General features: G+C 37.5%; 1 protein-coding gene across 1 annotated transcript in view; it reads left to right on the top strand.

Moving 5' to 3' along the window:
* MORC1 (MORC family CW-type zinc finger 1) overlaps nucleotides 1-18,718 on the top strand; it is a 179,591-nt gene that overhangs the window by 140,873 nt on the left and 20,000 nt on the right. Inside the window, 4 exon segments of the mRNA XM_075998393.1 lie at nucleotides 11,870-11,939; nucleotides 14,042-14,108; nucleotides 15,230-15,238; nucleotides 17,829-17,972. Of these exon segments, the coding sequence (XP_075854508.1) occupies nucleotides 11,870-11,939; nucleotides 14,042-14,108; nucleotides 15,230-15,238; nucleotides 17,829-17,972 (290 nt within the window).

The raw sequence follows: 18,718 nt of genomic DNA, 5'->3' as shown, positions 1-18,718 counted from the left end.
CAAGTGGTTTTAATAAATTACCTATGAGAGTATATTTAAAATATTGTCTTTTTATGTAACATTTCTCAGGTTCTTATCTCATGTGTGTGTGGTGTGATTTATTTGTGCCTCTGTGATCCTAGCAGGATATCTGTATTCAAACTTATGGTAGCTAATTAATTTGGATAAATATGCATTATCCAGAGATGCACATTAATTTCTGTTTGGCTATAGTTGCAGTAATTCAAGTAGGAAATAATTGCTTCTGAGTGCATGTCTGTCTATACTTTCTTAAACTCAGAAATTAAAACAAGATTCCCCTTAACCTCTGTACTCCTTCCCAGTTAGTTATCTTCTAATTATAGCGTGTGTGCACATACATTTTCATTCTGCCCTGGTGTCTGTTTGGTTTCAGGTTTCAAGAATGAAGGCACTCAGTGCTAATTCTGGTGCAGGAGTTTGTCACTTAAGAACAATTAGCTACCACATAGGACTCCCTCCCCCAACTCCTAAATGTGGTATTTATTATTTTGGTGAATTTACTGGGTGTGGGACCCAGGGCCTTATTTTTAGGTGTAATAGACTTAGAAATATGGTATGTTCAGCACACCAGAGAAAGTTCCTCTCACAGGAATGATTTTGAGACTGTTGTATAATGGCATAATGTCAGTGTGGTCATTTAAAAGATAAATCCCTCAGTTCAACTGGCAGGCACATATTGACTTAAACCATGCATTCTCTCCCTGTATGGCAGTCTGCATGGGCTGGCCAATTATAATCTGACAATTGTTGGTGAGCTAGGTTCCTGAATATTTAAAAAGCTTCCAGCTAAGACAGCCTGCTATGTCCACCTCCCCAAAAGGGGTGACAGAGGTGACATTACCAATGCTACTATGGTAATCATAAAAATGCTAAATGGTAAAAAAAAAAAAAATGCTAAAAGAACACTGACTGAGGAAATCTTTGCCCCATGCCTGCCTCTGCCCCATAACTGTATATATATATTTTTTCACATCATCTGGAAAAAAATCTATTCTTGTTGGCGTATTTTTTATTTTGCTATATTAATAATGTTTATCAGTCTGCCTTTTGAAAGGATTTTTTTTTTTTTTCATATTAGGGCACTTTATTTCCCTCTCTGCCACATTTTGGGCAATACCTCACTCAGGTTTTTGTACTGATAGTTGTGTAATTTCACGAAATGATAATAGTATTGGTTAATTTTCAGATTTATATTTAATCTTACCATTGATGATTATTTCAGCCATATGATTATTCATTCTCCAATATCACCTTGCAGCTTAGCTCACTGTCATAATATTAATAGTTTTGTTTGCTAATCTACTCCCCCTCACCTCCCAATTCTAGATTGAATACTCTTCATAATTTTTTACTCTAAGGCCTATGGTCTAGTGAAGCTATTTTTAAAAAGCACATTCTTCTGTTTTGTCTTCTCCCAGTGGGATAATCCTTATTTTCTGGTCATTTTTAACATCTGTCATTTTGTTCTATTCCATGCCTCACATTTAACATGCTCGTAAATCATCCATATGGTGTTGGGATTCATTTGCCTCATCTCCAGTTGCTTTTAGTCATATATGTTGTTGGTGTCACTTCCGTGGCATTTTTCCCTTTTGATGTTAATTTATGCTTGGCCTTTTAGCCAATGTAGGCCATTTAGTTTCAAAGTGAATGTGAAGAGATTGTTCTTGGTAAGACCTTGCCCATTATTTGGAGCTGTGGAAGTTTCCAACTGGGATTCACTTAAATCTTTAGGCATTTTCTGGAGATTAAAAAACTGTCATGAAAATAATGAGGAGTTTTTTAAAAAACATCTCAATCCCTTTCAGAATGTCCTAGATAGACCCCAGTTGGACCTTGGGAGACATTTAGTGGGGGATTCCATCTGCACTACAGCAATCTTCTTTCATTATCTCTCACAATCTTGTTAGCACAGCTACAGTTATCACCACCATTTCAGGGTAACTAGTGTGATCCAAATGTATCATCTCTGACCCTAGAAAACTGAATCGTTCTGAAGTCCTACTATATATGTGCTGGCACGTGGGTCTAGTGGAGTTAGTCTTTCCTCCTTCTCTGTGGCCATGGTGAAACTCAGGTACTGTTCTTCCCAGGTATCATCTCATCTCACCTTTTAAAAACCTGAGGGGTTTTTCTCTTCTTTTCTCCTCTTTTCATCCTTATTTTACAGGTGGGGAAAATAAAACACTCCCAGAAAGTGGCCACCTTGAGCTCCAGCTGTTTGACTTCAGCTCCTACTTTTTAAATTACTCCTCATTATGACTTTTTCCTTTATCTTTCACCTTCATAACTCTCCTTTACATCAGTTTAGGCAGCTCATTCTACTCAGGTCAGCTGAAGTACATATATATACTTTACTCAGGCGTGAAGATTTCAAGGTACACATATATACTGCACTAGCTAACATTTAAGCATTTAGGTTTAGACAGGTTTCCAAAGTTTCATATAGGCATCTCCAGCCAAAGAGTCTTGAATCAATTTTAAAAGACCAATCCATTGTCCACTCTTTCCCAGATTAAGCTAAATTGCCTTTAGTCAGTTCCTCAACTTATTCACCTTAAATATGACCTATACAATGTGGTTATTTTCTTCTTAAGGCCTGACTTCTCCTCCTAGTCAACCTAGAGTCCAATTAATAGTCATCAGGATCATCTTCTCCTCCACTAATTCCTGGCTCTTGGAAAAGACAGTCTTTTTCTTGTCCAAGATTATCACTCTAGTAATGTGGTTGTGGTCATAATTTACCACCAAACCCTCCCATGAGCTGGTGCTGTCTTACCTTTGGCCTCCAGAAAATCCTATTTCCTATCTTCTCTTGCTCAAAACACACGTCCTGCCCTCTCTTTTAATGAATACTGCATATTCGGAACTGTTTTCTGTCTCAAGCATTTCCAAACCTATGTGTAAAGTTCAGGTTTGTCCTAGTTAATCCTAGATGGGGAGAAAGTAGAAATTCTTTTCTAGCACTTCTTATAGGCATTCCAGGTTTTGTCAGGAGAATCAATGTCTGAGTAGATGTTACTATAGTTCCACTGTTACTGGAGCCATGCCCTGTGGTACTGTTGTAATTAAGGGTTTGTATAAGTTCAGTTAAAACCTGTACACTGCTATGTGATAAATTGGCAGTTCAACTTTACTTCAGGCAAATTCTATAGCACCCCAGAACTGGGAACAGATCTGGCATTATCAGTGCCTGCCCAAAATGATACAGTCTGATCAGTTGTTACTACATCATGCTTAATATAAGCAATAAAAATAAAAACGAAACAGTGGGACTAGATGACCACAAGCAGTCCATTCAAGTTACATCACCAGATGAGAAATAACAAGCGACCATACAGACTAAATATCCTAGGGGATATGTCCTAAAAGGCAACTGGGAAAATTAGGTTGCCAGACCACAACAGATGGTCGGGAAAGCAAATGATCAATTTGAAGAAAGCTGCAAAATTCAGGAACACCAGGGGAATAAAATTACCAATGCCAGCAATTACAGAATTTGAGTAGGAATAATTTGCTGAGATTCAAGTCAGAGTGATAAAGTACTAACTTTATTTTAAAAATACATGTGCATGCTTTTATTCATCTTGCTGGAACACATACTCCAAATTGACATTGTGCAGATGTTCTAATTCTAATGTGAAGCAACATTTGCCTTTCTTTGAAATACTAGTGTTTGTGTTTTTTTCATATTTTCTGAATATCACAGGTGAACTCAGGTTGCTAAAATAGGAAAGAGTATCTATGGTGTGGTTTATATTAAGGTTAGATTTGACTACCTTGTTTAATAACCAGGAACCATACAGCTTTTTTGATTGAATTTTATCATTTTGTCCTCTGTGGTCATTTAGGTCTTTATTTGGCTTGCAGCTGGCCTCAGGGACAGACTGGCAAGTCTATTTGTTTTATTTTCCTAATCTGCAGACATTTTTAACAACTTGATGGCCAGGCCACCACTGACAGAAGTATTTTGAGAGTTTGGCAATGGAGCCTCTGGTATTTATTACGAAATATGTCATCTCCAGCACCTTGTACACAGTGTAGCACTTTATGGAGCTCAAGAAAGTTATATGAATAAAGCAATGAGGGGATGGAGCTATCTCCCTGTCTCGAAACTGAGATAAGTCCTTTACCGCTTGTACCTGGTTAGCTTTGTTGGGGCATCTTTCAAAAGAGACTGATATTCCAGCTCAGGGAAGCATCAGTGCACTCTAAATTTTTAGGGTCATTGACAGGGCCTCCACAGTATGTTGTAAAAAGTGAGGAGCATCTGGAGGAGCTGATGAGTTGCTAACATTTAGGTTTATGGTTTATGGTGGCCAAAGAAACAAAAACAACTCTTAATATAAATACCCTGTTTGGGCATTAGTACTAAATGGCCATGAGTCATGACAGTGCGATTAAAAAGGTGACTATGTAACCCAAAAGCAGACAAAAAAGAAGAAAAGCAAATAACCTGCATAGTCAGTCCTTAAATCAGCTGCATTCACCCTAATGACATATCATTTTTCTGACTCCTTACTGAAGTTGTTTTTTGTTTGTTTATTTTTAATAAAATACTGCATTGGTATTATAATAACATGATTTCAGATTATTAAAGTTGCCTTAATTTCTGAAGCAAGCCATTTCTCAGTCAACTTTCCTGGTTGATGATGCCTCTTTGTGAACCTATATAACACTGTGATAATTGCTAACAATACCAGAAATTTCATGAGCAGACCTTCTACAAGAAAGTATGAACCAAAGTTGCCACAGGGCTTTGGAGGAAAAATTGTCCATACCTACCCTCCATAGCATTGTTCATTAAGTCTCCAACAGACTTACAGACAGAATCAAAACCAAGATGTAATATAGTCCCTGACCTGAAGGAAAATCTCATAGGTAACTTACGATGAATCTAAATATTCAAGTGCCAGTGTGTGAACTATCAGCAACCATGAGCCAATTAAGACAAATTTATTGACCAATGCTATATTAGGGATTTTGAGGGACATCAAAAGATAGTATATGATCCTTGCCTTGAAGGAATAGGAAAATTGGAAGGCAGTTTTACAAAAGCATGAAGTGACATTATTTTATGGAAAGGAGACAGGCTCTGCAAACTGACAAACTGACCCAGGTTCCAATTCAGACCTACGTGCCACTTGTGACTTGTATCAACTTTTGATCTTCTATTTTCTTATATATAAAATGGAAATAACATCACCTACTGTTAAGGTTGTTCTGAGAATTAATGGGATGATTTATTTGTGATAGAATGAAAATGATTCCTGTGTTATAAAAAGTCTTTTTAAAAAGCCACCTTCTGTTATTCTAAAGAAGGCAAATTCCCCCTTTATTGGGTGAGCGAAGAGAATGAAAATTGAGAATTTAAAATTGCTTTGTGGAAAAATAAAAAAGAGAGAGCTAAAGAGTGACCTTGTGTGGAGGATGGAGGTGAGGAGTAATCCCGGAAGAGAAAAACCTGGGGCTGCAGAACCAGGGTGACTGAATAAGGAAGGTGTGCAGAGAGAGATGAGGCATCTAGCAATAGAAGTTGTTTAAAAAAATTTTTAATGGTAATTTAAAATTGTTTGTTATATATAATCATTTTCTCCATTTCAAACACATTCTTCAGTAAAAATATGTATATTTATTAATGCTTTGTAGAGTTGGATTTGTTTTGGGGATATGGAGCCAAGTTTTTTTTTTTTTTTTGGTTGTTTTTTTTTTTGCAATCACACAAGAGGAGGTTTATTTTCTGGCTAGCCAGGGTCCAAGCCCCAGAGCACCAGCACAGTGGCCACTCTCGCAGGCAAGGACCCCGACCGGAACAATGGCATGCCTTTTATCCCCATGGTGCACAAGCTGCGCACAAGCTGATCATGCATGGATCATGCGTTGACCTTTAAAATGATCGGTTGCCCACTATTGCCTTTTGAAATAATTGGCGGGTTGGTTGCCCTCTGATGGGCCAGTTGCCCATGCTTCACTGACCTCATCCCATAATTCCCCATACAGCGGTGTAGCAAGCAAGCAATGACCAGAAGCAAAAGTTTGCAGTTAGCTCATTGCCCCACCCAAGTAAATTCCCGACAATTGGAAAAATTCCTCTGCTCTTCCTCTGCCCTACATTCCCCCCTTTCTCTAGGTAGCAGACGAGCACTCCTGCTTGTCCTCAAGGTCTCTTAGGTGCTCTAGTTCTATAGCACTTGACCGTAGCTGCTGATGTTGTTGTTGCAATACTAGTAGCTGGACAGTGTTTATCCGTTCTTTCACAAAAGCTACTAGTCTATTAATTACACACGGCCCGAAAGTAAGGACTAAGATTAGCATAATGAGTGGGCCTGGTAGGGTGGATAGTAGCGTTGTTAACCAGGGGGAACTGTTAAGCCAAGACTCAAACCAACCTGCTTGCTGTTCATATTCCTGTTTGCGGCGGGCAAGCCCTTCCCTGACCTTAGCCATAGATTCTCTAACAACTCCCGTATGGTCTGCATAGAAACAACATTCTTCTTTGAGGGCAGCACATAGTCCTCCTTGCTGGAGGAATGGAGCCAAGTTTTGAGTTCTGCTTTCAAGTGTCATGGCAAGAATGAAGGCTGCTATAGGATCCCAGTCTTATCTGGCTCACGTACATAACATACTTGGCTGTTAATAATAGTAATAATAATAAACTGTATACAGCTTACTGTTGCTCATTGTTCAGAGGAAGAAAGAAATCAATATGTGCTGGAGTAACAACAACAAAAAAAATTTTGGAAAGAGTAGGGCTTATCTTAAAAAATGAATAAAACATTTAAGAAAGGAACAGAGGAGAGAGGACATTCCAGGTTGAACCTTCGTATGGGCAAAGGTGTGGAAACAAACGTATATATGGTGCTTCTGGGGAATTCTAAAGAGAATATTTTGACCATAACAGAGGATTTTGGTTAAAACATATTAAAATTATGTCAAGATAACTTAGAATCACATTAAGAGCTTTGAAAGCCAGATAAAGAGTTTGTGCCCAAGATAGTAACCAGGCAGGACCCGTGGGAAGGTTTTGAAAAGGAACATCTAATCACGGAGATTTTGTTTAAAGAACTTAATCAGATTGTAATAATCACTTAGACTAAAAAGAAAAGCAACTAAAGACCAACAAAAACAAGTAGGATGCTGCTGCCTATAAATTGTAACATAAGAAAACAAGGAAAACCTTAAGAAATTTTGAAGGAAAAATGGTACAACTTGGTAAGGAATATACAAGACTAAATAATGAAAGCAGCTCTGAGTTGGAAACCTGGAGCAAAAATGGTATTATACATAAACAGAGAAGAGTTGACCAAGGGAATCAGACTAAGTGGGCAAAGTTAGGACTGAGGATTTGAAGTATAAACAAGTTATTGGAGTGTAAGTGTCAGGAGGTCAGTTGGAAGTAACTGGAGCACAGGTGAAAAGTTAGGGTTGATGACACTGATGAAGCCATTGTTTGCATAAAGAGTGTAGCTTAACTCCTGAAATAGGTTCATTGAGGGATTGAGAGTAGACAGAAAAGGAATAAATTACCCAGGGAGAGTTGAGACATAGAAGGCTATGGAAAGCAAGAGAGGAAAGAATTCCAAGAGACATCTTCATGCTTCCCTAACTCAATAAATGGCACCACCATTCACAGTTACTCAGGCCAAACCCTGGTAATCATCTGGATTTCTAGTCTTCTTTCTCACCCTGCATTCAAGCCAACATAGAACCTAGTCTACCACCTCCACAGTACCACCCTGGCCAGCTCACCAACATCTCTTACCAGGGCTACAGCAATAGCTCTGTAAATGATCTCACTGCTTCTCTTGGCCTCTACCATCTAAAAATCTGAGTATTACATCCAAAATACAAGTAATATTATGCCTTTTTTCTGCTCAAAAGTCTCCAATGGCTTCTCCTCATACTTAGAACAAAATCCTTTCTGTGGCTCCCAAGGCCCTAAATGACCTGACCTGATGTTTTTTGAGGCCTCAAACTGCAACACTCATCTCTTCTCTCAGTCCACTGTAGCTGCCATGTTTTTCATTGGCCTCCAATACCCTAAGGGATATTAAAGAAATAAAAAGATAAATAATGTAATATAGTATCAGTTCATGTAAGTTCTGTGAAGAAAAATAACACAGGTGGAGAAAGAGAGCAAGCAACGTAATCCTAAACCTTTCCTTTGTTGTCTCTGCCTAGACTGCACTACCAACACTGCCCCCATCACTACTGTCAGCAGCACATGTATTTCCATGACTTGATTTTTTTACTTGCTTTTATTCTGTGAGTATACTGAATATCAGTTACTAGACACTGGGGACCCAGCAGAAGAAAACAAAACAAAACAGGCAATCCTCCCTGCTCTTGTGGTGCTTCCATGCTAGCGGGGGGATAAGACAATAGACAAGAGATGATAAGTTACATGTTGTGTGGTAGATAGTGGTAAGTGCTAAGGAGAAAAACAAAGCAAGGGACAGGGACAGGAGGTACCCGTGTTGGATGTGGCGAAGGTGAGTTGCAGCGTTAGGCAGAATGGCAAGGATGGCCCCACTGAGGGGATGCTGGAGGAAAGGCTAGGGAAAAGCTGGGGGGACACACAAATCCATAGCAAACAGCAAGCCAGAGTCTGGACAGAGGAGTGTGCCTGGCATGTTTGGGGAAGAGTGTCTAGAGCAGAGAAGTGAAGGGTGTGAGGTGACAACAGAGGAAGAGAGGTCAGATTATGCAGCCACTACCTTGCTCTCTCTTACTGGTATTATTTTTCTTCACAGAACTTCCCTCCTCTGATATTATATTCCATATTTACCTTTTAATTTATTTAATATCTTTCTCCCTCAGCAGAACATAAGATCCATAAAGGCAAGGCTTCCAACTCTTCACCATCACATTCTCTGACACACACTGGGAGTTCAGTGTTACCGAGTAACTTAATGACTACAGGGGAGGGCCTAGAACATACTGTAAAAGGTGGGAGAGTACAAACAGAAAGCATCCTTGAACTTGGCAGGAAGGCATTTACTGGTCTGGTAGCCTTGATGGGTCCTTGAAAATAGTAAGTGCTTGAGGTAGATGTGGAGGGTAAAGAAATAGAAGAAAAGAAACCAGATAAAGTGACATCATCCAGTTCTGAAGCTTTCTTAACAGCAATTAAATTAGACAGGTGTTACACAGCTGCCCATGGTATGTTCTTTTTTTTTCCCCCTTTCTAACGTATTTATGATTTATTTGTCTTCTTAAGTAGATACTTTACAAAATTGAGCATGCAGTGTTATGCTGATCCATTGTAGCCCTTGGAGAACAGATAAATCACACCCTGCTCATTGTTAACATGACTTTAATTAAGGTGTCTTAAACCCCATGTTAAGACTTAACTATAATCTCATTTGCTGTGTAGGAGGTGTTATTCATTTCATAATTTAGGTAAAAATCTTAGGAAAGAGTCATCCCCAAGCTGTAGAGTATGAAGCACAGTTAAGACTGACTGAAAAAAATATCTATAATGAAATGAAGTAATGTATGTGAAATCTGCATAACTAAGATCAAAATATACAAGTAATGTCATCAAGAAGACAACTATAAGTCTTCTCGTTTCAGCTTGAAAGAATTCATAACCTCAAGCTACAACTACATTTTTATAGAAGGTAGCATCCTATAAAATAATATATTTACATAATGTTATTTAAAAATAAATAGTATAGGCTGTAAATTGTTTGTCTGGAAATCTTTTAAATATTTCTATGCTTTTAATCTAAAGAATAAAAAAAAATACAGGAAAGGAAAAGAAAAGAAATCTCTCCTGTAATAGAGATGGTAAAGCTTTGTACAAGTAACATTTTTGAGGTCGAGGGGGTGTATACCTGATTTTAATGAAAACAGCCCTAACAAGGCAGAGCTCAAAGCAGAGAACTAAGCAATAGAATACAAAGGTAATTAATTTCATGAGGCTGTGTTAACAACATTAACAACAAAAGTTCTCTTCTGGGAGTAGTGTCATTTTTGTTAATCTTGGATACTTTATTCTTGTCTGATTTCATCATAAGAAAAAGTTACCAAAGAAAATTAACGTATCTTGAGTATAATTATCATGGATTATAACAAAGTGGTTATAACTAAAGGCAATAGATAGTTCCTCTCTTAAGCTTATCTTGTGGTTGCTGTTAATTATTGCTGAAAATTGTCTATGCTGCTCGTAAACTGGTCAAAAAATATTTGGGCCAAAGTCAGAAACACTTAATATCATGTAGACTTTTCTTATATACCAGCACATCAGAAGAAAACTTTAAATTTTCTGTCTTATCAAAAATAAATAAGATAAAAACGTACATTTTAAAGTCACTTTCAAGATTTTTGCAAAATCTTTAAAACATATGCATTTTAATTACTTCCTGGAGCATGCACTTGTTTACATTGTAAGTCTAAAAATATTTTGAAATAGACAAAAGTAGCTTAGAAGCAGTTTTATTTATTCTTCCCTACACACAAAGCTTTTCTTTCTCTTGATTTGGGTGAAATAGAAAATGGCAATGATGGACAGCTACACAGTTATTTCGTTGCTAGGCTACATGTGTGCCCATTTAACCTCCTTCCTCACAGACCAGTTTCCAGAATGCTGTGTAAAAATACTCCTTTGTTTCCTGGGAGGGGGGAAAAAAAGGGATGACATCCTCTCTATGCCATGTTTGTTTAGCAGGTCAGAGGGGGCATGAAAGGGGAAGCATACATGCACAATGAGTATGCTTCAAAAAACTGACAGGTCCACGCCTGGTGCCAGGTAACAGAGATAGGGGAACAGGGGCGTGTCTCAGCATGTGTTTAGGGGGCTTCAGATCAAGTAGTAGACTGGAGCTTGTGCCTTCCCTCCCTCCCTCCCTCCCTCCCACTCTCCCTCCCTCCCTCCCTCCCTTCCTTCCTGATTTCATCATAAGAAAAAGTTACCAAAGAAAATTAATTCCTTCCTTCCTTCCTTCCTTTCTTCCTTTTTTTAAATTTATTTTTATTTTTTTAACTGCCTGTTCCTCCATCTTCTCACAGATTTACAAAATATGTAAAGGGAGCATCCTGGGTGTCTTTCCCTGAAGGACATTAAACACACATTCTCTTTCTCATCTAAGGAAGTCTGTTATATGTGAGCCTTGTAAATGGACCTTTCTGGTTTCCCAAAGGGATGGCAGCCGTGGCTTATGAATGGCACACTCCCCCCATCTCTCCCTCTACTAATCCCCACCCTCTCACCACTACTCCCCACATCACACATGCCATCCCATCACTCCAGGTGCCACCAACCCTCCTGGCTTCTGCATCCAATGCATTAAGGCTCTGCAGCCCCTTTCATGCAGCTTCCCTGGGATTCTGTCAGAAAATGAGATGTCCCATCCACCAACATTCCAGCTTGGCTCCCCAACCCCATCCCCACCTCCCCCAGGTTTTCTTTGCACGGATGTTGAGCTCCATTCCATGTCTGCTTTCCAGCAGCCAGGGGTGAACTAAGCCTCCTCAAAACAATAAAGGCTCCATGGTTGTTCCTGGTGAATCAAATACTTGACTTGTTTGTTGGAGACATTGTTACATCAGTATAAATACTGATTTTAAAAATACCTGTGCAAATATTGGTAGAAATGTAAAAATCTTTTTAGAGAAGCAATAGGAGTAGACACAACAATGAAAGTTCAGTCATCCTTGAGATGCATACCAGTACGGTTTTCTACAACGTGACGGTTCTCTCCCTTAGTAAATGCGTGTAACTTTACTGCTGGTAACGCTTTGATCTCTCTTCTCCGACATGGGCACTGCTCTTCAGGGTCTTTCCTTAACCTCATATTATGTCCTATGCTTTTGTGCGGTTTTAAATAAAGAGCTTATTTTTCAGGTTTTAAATAAAAGCAACACCGATGTTTCATTGAAACAAGAAAAAAAGGAAATTCCTCTTATAAACAAAGGTAAAAAAATTCAGTATATGTATATATATATATATATATATATATATATTACCTATAATATTTGAGGTGTTTTCAATATGGCTTATTTGACAGCCTGAGTTACAGATCAGAACTTCCTCAGCAATTTGGATTTTAAAAAATTGAATTTGTTGTTCCAGAAGTGGGAATAGGGGTGAAGAGAGGGTAAGCTGCCAATCTCATGTGTTTCGCAGGGGCAGAGACGATTCCTGGCTGAGAAGAGTATCCTTAACATTGCCACACTGCCTAAAATTTCCACAGTCTGCCTTGAATTCTATTTAGAATTTTGCTGAAGATTGATATCAGTTCTATAATTTTCAGAATTTGTTTTGAAAATTATATTGACTGTCCCCTATTTTCAATCTTTAAGTACCTTTCCTGCTTTTCTTGGTTCCTCTGAGATTCCCTAAGAGTAGTTCAACAAGCACATTTATTAGTTTCTTCATATCCATGTTATGTAATGTAGCTCAAGTAAAAGACTTGAACTGTTTAAAGACTTAAGTTGCCATTTTATAATAGTCAATCCAATAATAATTTCGTAGGTAGAGAAACTGGAGAAAAACTGGACTCAAAGTGTTTTAGTTTCTTACTGTTTATTCATTGTTATTACTGTAATTCTTTTATTATATATTATAATATTAGTATTATGCTATTCTGCCTTTTATTTTAATAGTATACCATTGGGCCCAAGCAGCACATCAATTATTTTTATTGTCATTGTCTCATTCTGAAATAAGTTTTAGAGCACTCTTTAGTTTTCTCAGCAAGTCTTGGCTCATTTGGTTTCACTAATCCTGATCCTTTTTTCTATCAATCCATGCCATTAGTTTGTGTTCACTTTTGGTAGTAAGCTCTTCCATATTTCGTGCTTCCTTGCTTAAGTAACCCAATCAACTATTCATTCACAATTTTATGTTTGAACCCATTAGTGAGGTTCCTAAGAAATCACACTCTTTCTTTTACATCTTAATTACGGTAATTTGTAATTCTACAACCAGGATTTCTTTTGTAAGGGTCTCTTAATTTTAAAGCCAATCTTTTATAGACATTTCAAACTATTACTGTGGATTTCCAAATTGTAGTGTGGTCTTGTTGGATTTCCAAATCGTAGACAAATTGCTAATACAATTTTGATGCTAAAATTATTATTTAATTTCAAATGCTTATCCTGGGTTTGGCAGGAACAAATTGTGAAATATTTTCAAATGACTGTAATTATGCATTAGGTGGCTGTTGGGTTAAAAAATTTCTCTTTGCCTGCAAGTCAGTGAGTAAAACCAATGGTGCCAACAGTGTGCTTGGAAAACCTTTGGTTATTCTTTTTTATATTTTCTTTAAAAGAGTCAGATAGCTCATCAGCCATTTACCCACCAACTAAAACTTCTCTTGTTGCTATCCAGTTCTACTTGACTTTCAATAGCCCTAATCTTGTTGGCAAAGGTTTACTTAGTGAAACAAGATACCTGGGCAGTTATAACAGAGAATTCTAGTGATAGGTAGAAGGAGGACAGATTGATTCATTGCTTATACTGTCCCCCAAACACCCCAAAACCAATCTGAGAGGATCATAGGATTTCTGCTTTGCCGTGGACTGGAAACAAATCATCAATTTCTCTGAACCTGTAATTCTTAGGTTCCCATAGTGAAAAGACAGACTTGATAGCTCTAGGTCTCTTCCTGCTTTAAAGTTCAACTCTGTACTGCAGACACATTTTTCACTGTGATCTGTCAGAATATCTTTGAATCTGGGAGACAGTGGGTGCTAGAGGCTGGTGAAAGTAGGGAATCTGAACTGCCCTAATCAGTCATCCATTATTGAAGGTAATAAATACTAATTAAAAAACTACTGGAAAAATGTTATAGAGGCTCTTGGATTATTATATATACTTTATTATAATAAAAGATTATTATAAATTACTTTTAGAACATATTATAAATTGCCTTAAAATTGGTACAGTTTTATAAATGGCAGTTTGAATATAAATCCAAATTATATATAGATAGTTAATATACTACTAACATTTCTTTTGGTTAAGTTTACTGTGCCATCACCAAAATGTGATTATTTTGTCTGTTTTTTAAAGAAAAACAGGAGCTGTACATTGATGCTCCAGCAATAAAAAGAAACTCTTCATTGCCTAACTGGAAAAGGTGAGTGTACTACAATTATACAGATTCCAAGTGAGCGTAATTATACTGTTGAAAAGTAATTATCAGTGTTTAAATACAAGAGGAAAGAAATAACAGCAACAAAGACAATCAAGAATAGAATGAAATTTTACAACACAGACAAGAAAGAATAGAAATATACCTTTTCCCTAAGCCTTTTCTTTTGTGAGGATTTGAGAATAAACAAATGAAGCAGGCTTAACTTCCTACCCACAGCAAGTAACCAATTCAAATTATTGTAATGTAGTCTGAGAACTGAAAATGTCGCACATGTATAAGGTATGATTATGATATCATGAACTGATTTTTTTTCTGTGTGGCTCATTATCTTATTGTCATACATACATTTGAATCTAATCATAGTATGTTCGAATTTTCTTGACTTGAGAATTTTGTCTCTTTTAAAATAAAATCAGTTGAATATTTTAGGTATCCAATAGAACTAAAAAAATGTTTTCAGGGAAGTAAACCCTTATCCTTAACTACAACCTATCTAAGCTGCTTTCCAGGCATTCAGATCCAATTTCTCTGAATCCAAATCCCATGCTGTTTGTGTAACTATCACCTGATTAGTGTATGTAGTACCCATTAGGTAATTTCCCACCCCTCACCCTCCTACTTTCCCACCCTTTCTAGTCTTCAGTGTCTATTTCTTCACTCTATGTTCGTGTGTGCACATTGTTTAGTTCCGACTTAAAGGTGAGGACGTGCAGTATTTGACTTTCTATTTCTGAGTTATTTCACTTAAGATAATGGCCTCTACTTCCATCTGTGTTTCTGCAAAAGATATGACTTCCTTCTTTTTTTATGGCTGAGTAGTATTCTATGGTAAAAGATAAAGAAAATACACCACGTTTTCTTTATCTACTCATCTGTTGATGGATGTTTGGTTGATTTCGTATTTTGGCTATTAGGAACAGTGCTGTGATAAAAATAAGAGTTCAGGTATCTTTCTGATACAGTGATGTATTTTCCTTTAGGCAAATATCCAGTATTGTGATTGCTGGATCAAATGGTAGTTCTATTTTCAGTTCTTTGAGACATCTCCATACCATTTTCCATAGTTGGCTGTATTAATTTACATTCCCACCAACAGTGTATAGTGTTCTAAGGTAAATTACAAACTCCTTAGCATGACACAAATCCTCTTCATTTCAGCCTCTTCTTTTATCCCCTGCTTTGCTTCCCAGAGGTTCTAAGTCACTTATAGTTCTGTTTTATTATATCCTTCCCTCTCTTTGTGTATGCTACTTCCTTACTTGAATGCCCTCTGCAACTTGTATCATAAGTTGATTGACCTTGATTACCCTTTTGTTCAAATCCCAATTTAAAAAAGTCCCTTCTTTGGGGTCTTCCTAACCCTCCCAGGTAAACTCAGGTTTCACAGAGCCACTGTTGCAGTGATCAGATCGTGTTGTAATTTGTTCAACTTAAATAATTATTTGTTAAATATCAACTATGTTCTGACGCACAATGGTGAACAACAACCCAGAGTCAAGTGGAATTGTGTATTTGAATATGTCTTCCTGTTGCATACCAGATCCTTAAAGACAGGGCCATGTCTTGTCTTCTTCATAACTCTAAGCCTCTGAGAGGTCTTCCCTGATGACTCTATCTAAAATAGCCCACCCTACTTCTGATAAGTCACGATCTTATCATCCTGCTTCAGTTTTTTCAAAGCACTTATTACTATTTTAAGGTATCTTATTTACTCATCTATTTCTTTTGCCAGTTTTCATTCTAGCTTGCTTGTTTTATCTATTTTGCACTAGAAGATATCACTCCATGAGAACAGGGACTGTCTTGCTCACTCCTGTGCCCCTAGTACCCAAAGTGGCACCTGACTCGTGGTTGGCACTCAGCAATATTTATTGATTGAATAAATGATATGATTTTCCCCCAGTGCTGTTGCTAGGCCTTCCTATGGGCAGTGCTTTAACATAGGATTGTTTATTAAAATTCAAGTTAAAATTTAAGAGTCATCCAAAAACTAAACACATTTGTGTCTGTGTTTGTGTTTTTAATCACTGTTGGCTCATAACTACAACATGAATATTAGAACTACAGTCCATCTAAAACAGTCTTAATGGAGAACCTCATCAAACACTTTACTAATGGTAGTGTTGATAAAGATGGTCATAATAATAATAATTAGATACTGTTTGTTGAGCACTTACTAGTGCTAAACATTGAGCTAAATTCTTTGTATATCTCTTTTTATCGTCAGCACAACTCTGAGGTAGGCTTTATTATCATTTGGCAGAAGAGGAAACAACAGTTCAGAGAGAAACCTCCTGTGCTCTGGTGTGGTGCATGTTACCCTTCACCCCCAATGCCAGCATGAATTTCCAGCATCGCTAAAATAGTTAAAAAACAAAAAAAGACTTCCTTAATAAAATTTCAGCATAAAGGAGGTCATAACTAATAAGCATTCAGACATTGTGTTAAGTATTCTTTAACAAACAATTAGGCATTAGTTTATATAATGTTCTTAATCCTAAAAAAAAAACAGCTGTTGTTAGACAGTATAGTTAATGCCAAAGAACTGTTGACAGTAGAAGCACATTTCATTTGATACGAACTATTATTCAATTTTTGAAAGGCTCTCAGAGCATAAACATATAAAACTCTCTAGAGCTGTGATCTTAATTTAAGGATGTCAGCATGAAAGGATTACAAAAATATCCTTATATCCTTATTACTTGACAAACAAAACCCTGTGGGATCTGACCCTACCTACCTACCCAGCTTCATCTCCCATGTTGTACCACCCCCAGTGCTCTTACACTTTTTTGTTCCTACAATACTGGAAGTTTTAGTCTCATTAACATACTACACTATTTTATGCATCCTCGCTGTGAGTTATTCTCTGTGCTGCAGCCAGAGGCTGCAAGGCCGCTTGTCTGATGATCTGGATGGATGTGTCAGGTATTCTTTTAAAACTTGTGTCAGGTCCTCTTGCTCCCATGCCTGAAACCCTCCAGTGGTGGTGTCCACTCTGCTTAGAGAAATTCCCGGTCCCTCCCATGCCCACAGTGCCTTGCGATCCCCAGCGCTGGCCTCTCTTCCCCTTAACTCTGTCCCTCAGCTTCCTGCTCACTCCACCACAGCAGCTCTTTCTCATTCTTATTGGAGTAGTCCTTGCTCTTTCTACCCCAGGATTATTGCACTTCACTTGGAACACTCTTGTTTCTCCAGATCACAACTGAATATGTCTCTTAATGTTCCTTTTTTTATTTCTGTGCATTTCTTTCAGGCTAAAATAGAACTTTAAATGTCTCATTCATTTGTGGTTAAGTGTTTTTCTCAGGTAGTATGTTTTAATTCGTTACTTTTTAATTTTAATGGATCTGTTATAGGTTTCTGCTTTGGTTATCATGAAGCTTATTTTAAAAATCTCATAGTTATAACAAGTTTAAAATCCTCTTTCTAAGGGACAAGTAGTATATGACTACTGTTGTTAAGAATAAATTATCACCAGTTCTATTGAGGCTACCCAAAAACCTTGAACAATATACAACAAGAATAAATAAAAAGTCTTCTAATTAAAAATCAATTTTATATAACTACAGAGGAGCCAGTTTTCAGCATTATATATATGTTCTTGCTTTCATTTGTTATGTATTAAAATCTAACTTGTATACTAATGTTTCTGAAATTATTAATATCTAATGTGATTCCTACTTTGAAATCATAAACCAGTGTGCCAATGGAGGATATAAATCTAAGTTCTGGACACAAAGACAGAGTTTTTGTGACTGGTAGTTGTAAAGTTGCTTCTTCCCTGTCATCTTTTCAAAGCACATCTGTCAAGGAAACAGCAAGAAAACTGATGTCCAATTTAAGGTAAAGATATTTACTCACATATTTCCATATGCTTTGTTGAACTTTCTTTTTTTTTTATTTTGGCATATTATGGGGGTACAAATTTTAAGGTTTCAATAAATGCCCTTTCCCCCCCTTCCCCAACAAGTCTGAGTTTCCAGCGTGACCATCCCCCAGATGGTGCACATCTCACTCATTATGTATGTATATACCCGCCCCCCTCCCACCTGCCCAATACCCTATTACTGTAGTACCTATGTGTCCACTTAGGTGCTGCTCAGTTAATACCAGTTTGCTGGTGAGTATATGTGGTGCTTGTTTTTCCATTCTTGGGATACTTCACTTAGTAGTATGGGTTCCAGCTCTAACCAGGAAAATATAAGATGTGCTATATCACCATTGTTTCTTAGAGCTGAATAGTACTCCATGGTATACATATACCACATTTTATTAATCCATTCTTGGATTGATGGGCACTTGGGCTATTTCCACAGCCTTGCAATTATGAATTGTGCTGCTATAAACATTCGAGTGCAGGTGTCTTATTTGTAGAGTGTCATTGGATCATTTGGGTAGATGCCCAGCAATGGGATTGCTGGATCAAATGGTAGATTCACTTGTATCGCTTTAAGGTATCTCCATATTGCTTTCCACAGAGGTTGAACTAGTTTGCAGTCCCACCAGCAGTGTAGGAGTGTTCCTCTCTCTCCACATCCACGCCAGCATTTATTGTTTGGAGACTTTTTGATAAAGGCCATTCTCACTGG

This window comes from Microcebus murinus, chromosome 1 (genome assembly GCF_040939455.1).
Source record: "Microcebus murinus isolate Inina chromosome 1, M.murinus_Inina_mat1.0, whole genome shotgun sequence".
Lineage (NCBI taxonomy): Eukaryota > Metazoa > Chordata > Mammalia > Primates > Cheirogaleidae > Microcebus > Microcebus murinus.
This window is presented reverse-complemented; position numbering and strand designations above follow the sequence as displayed.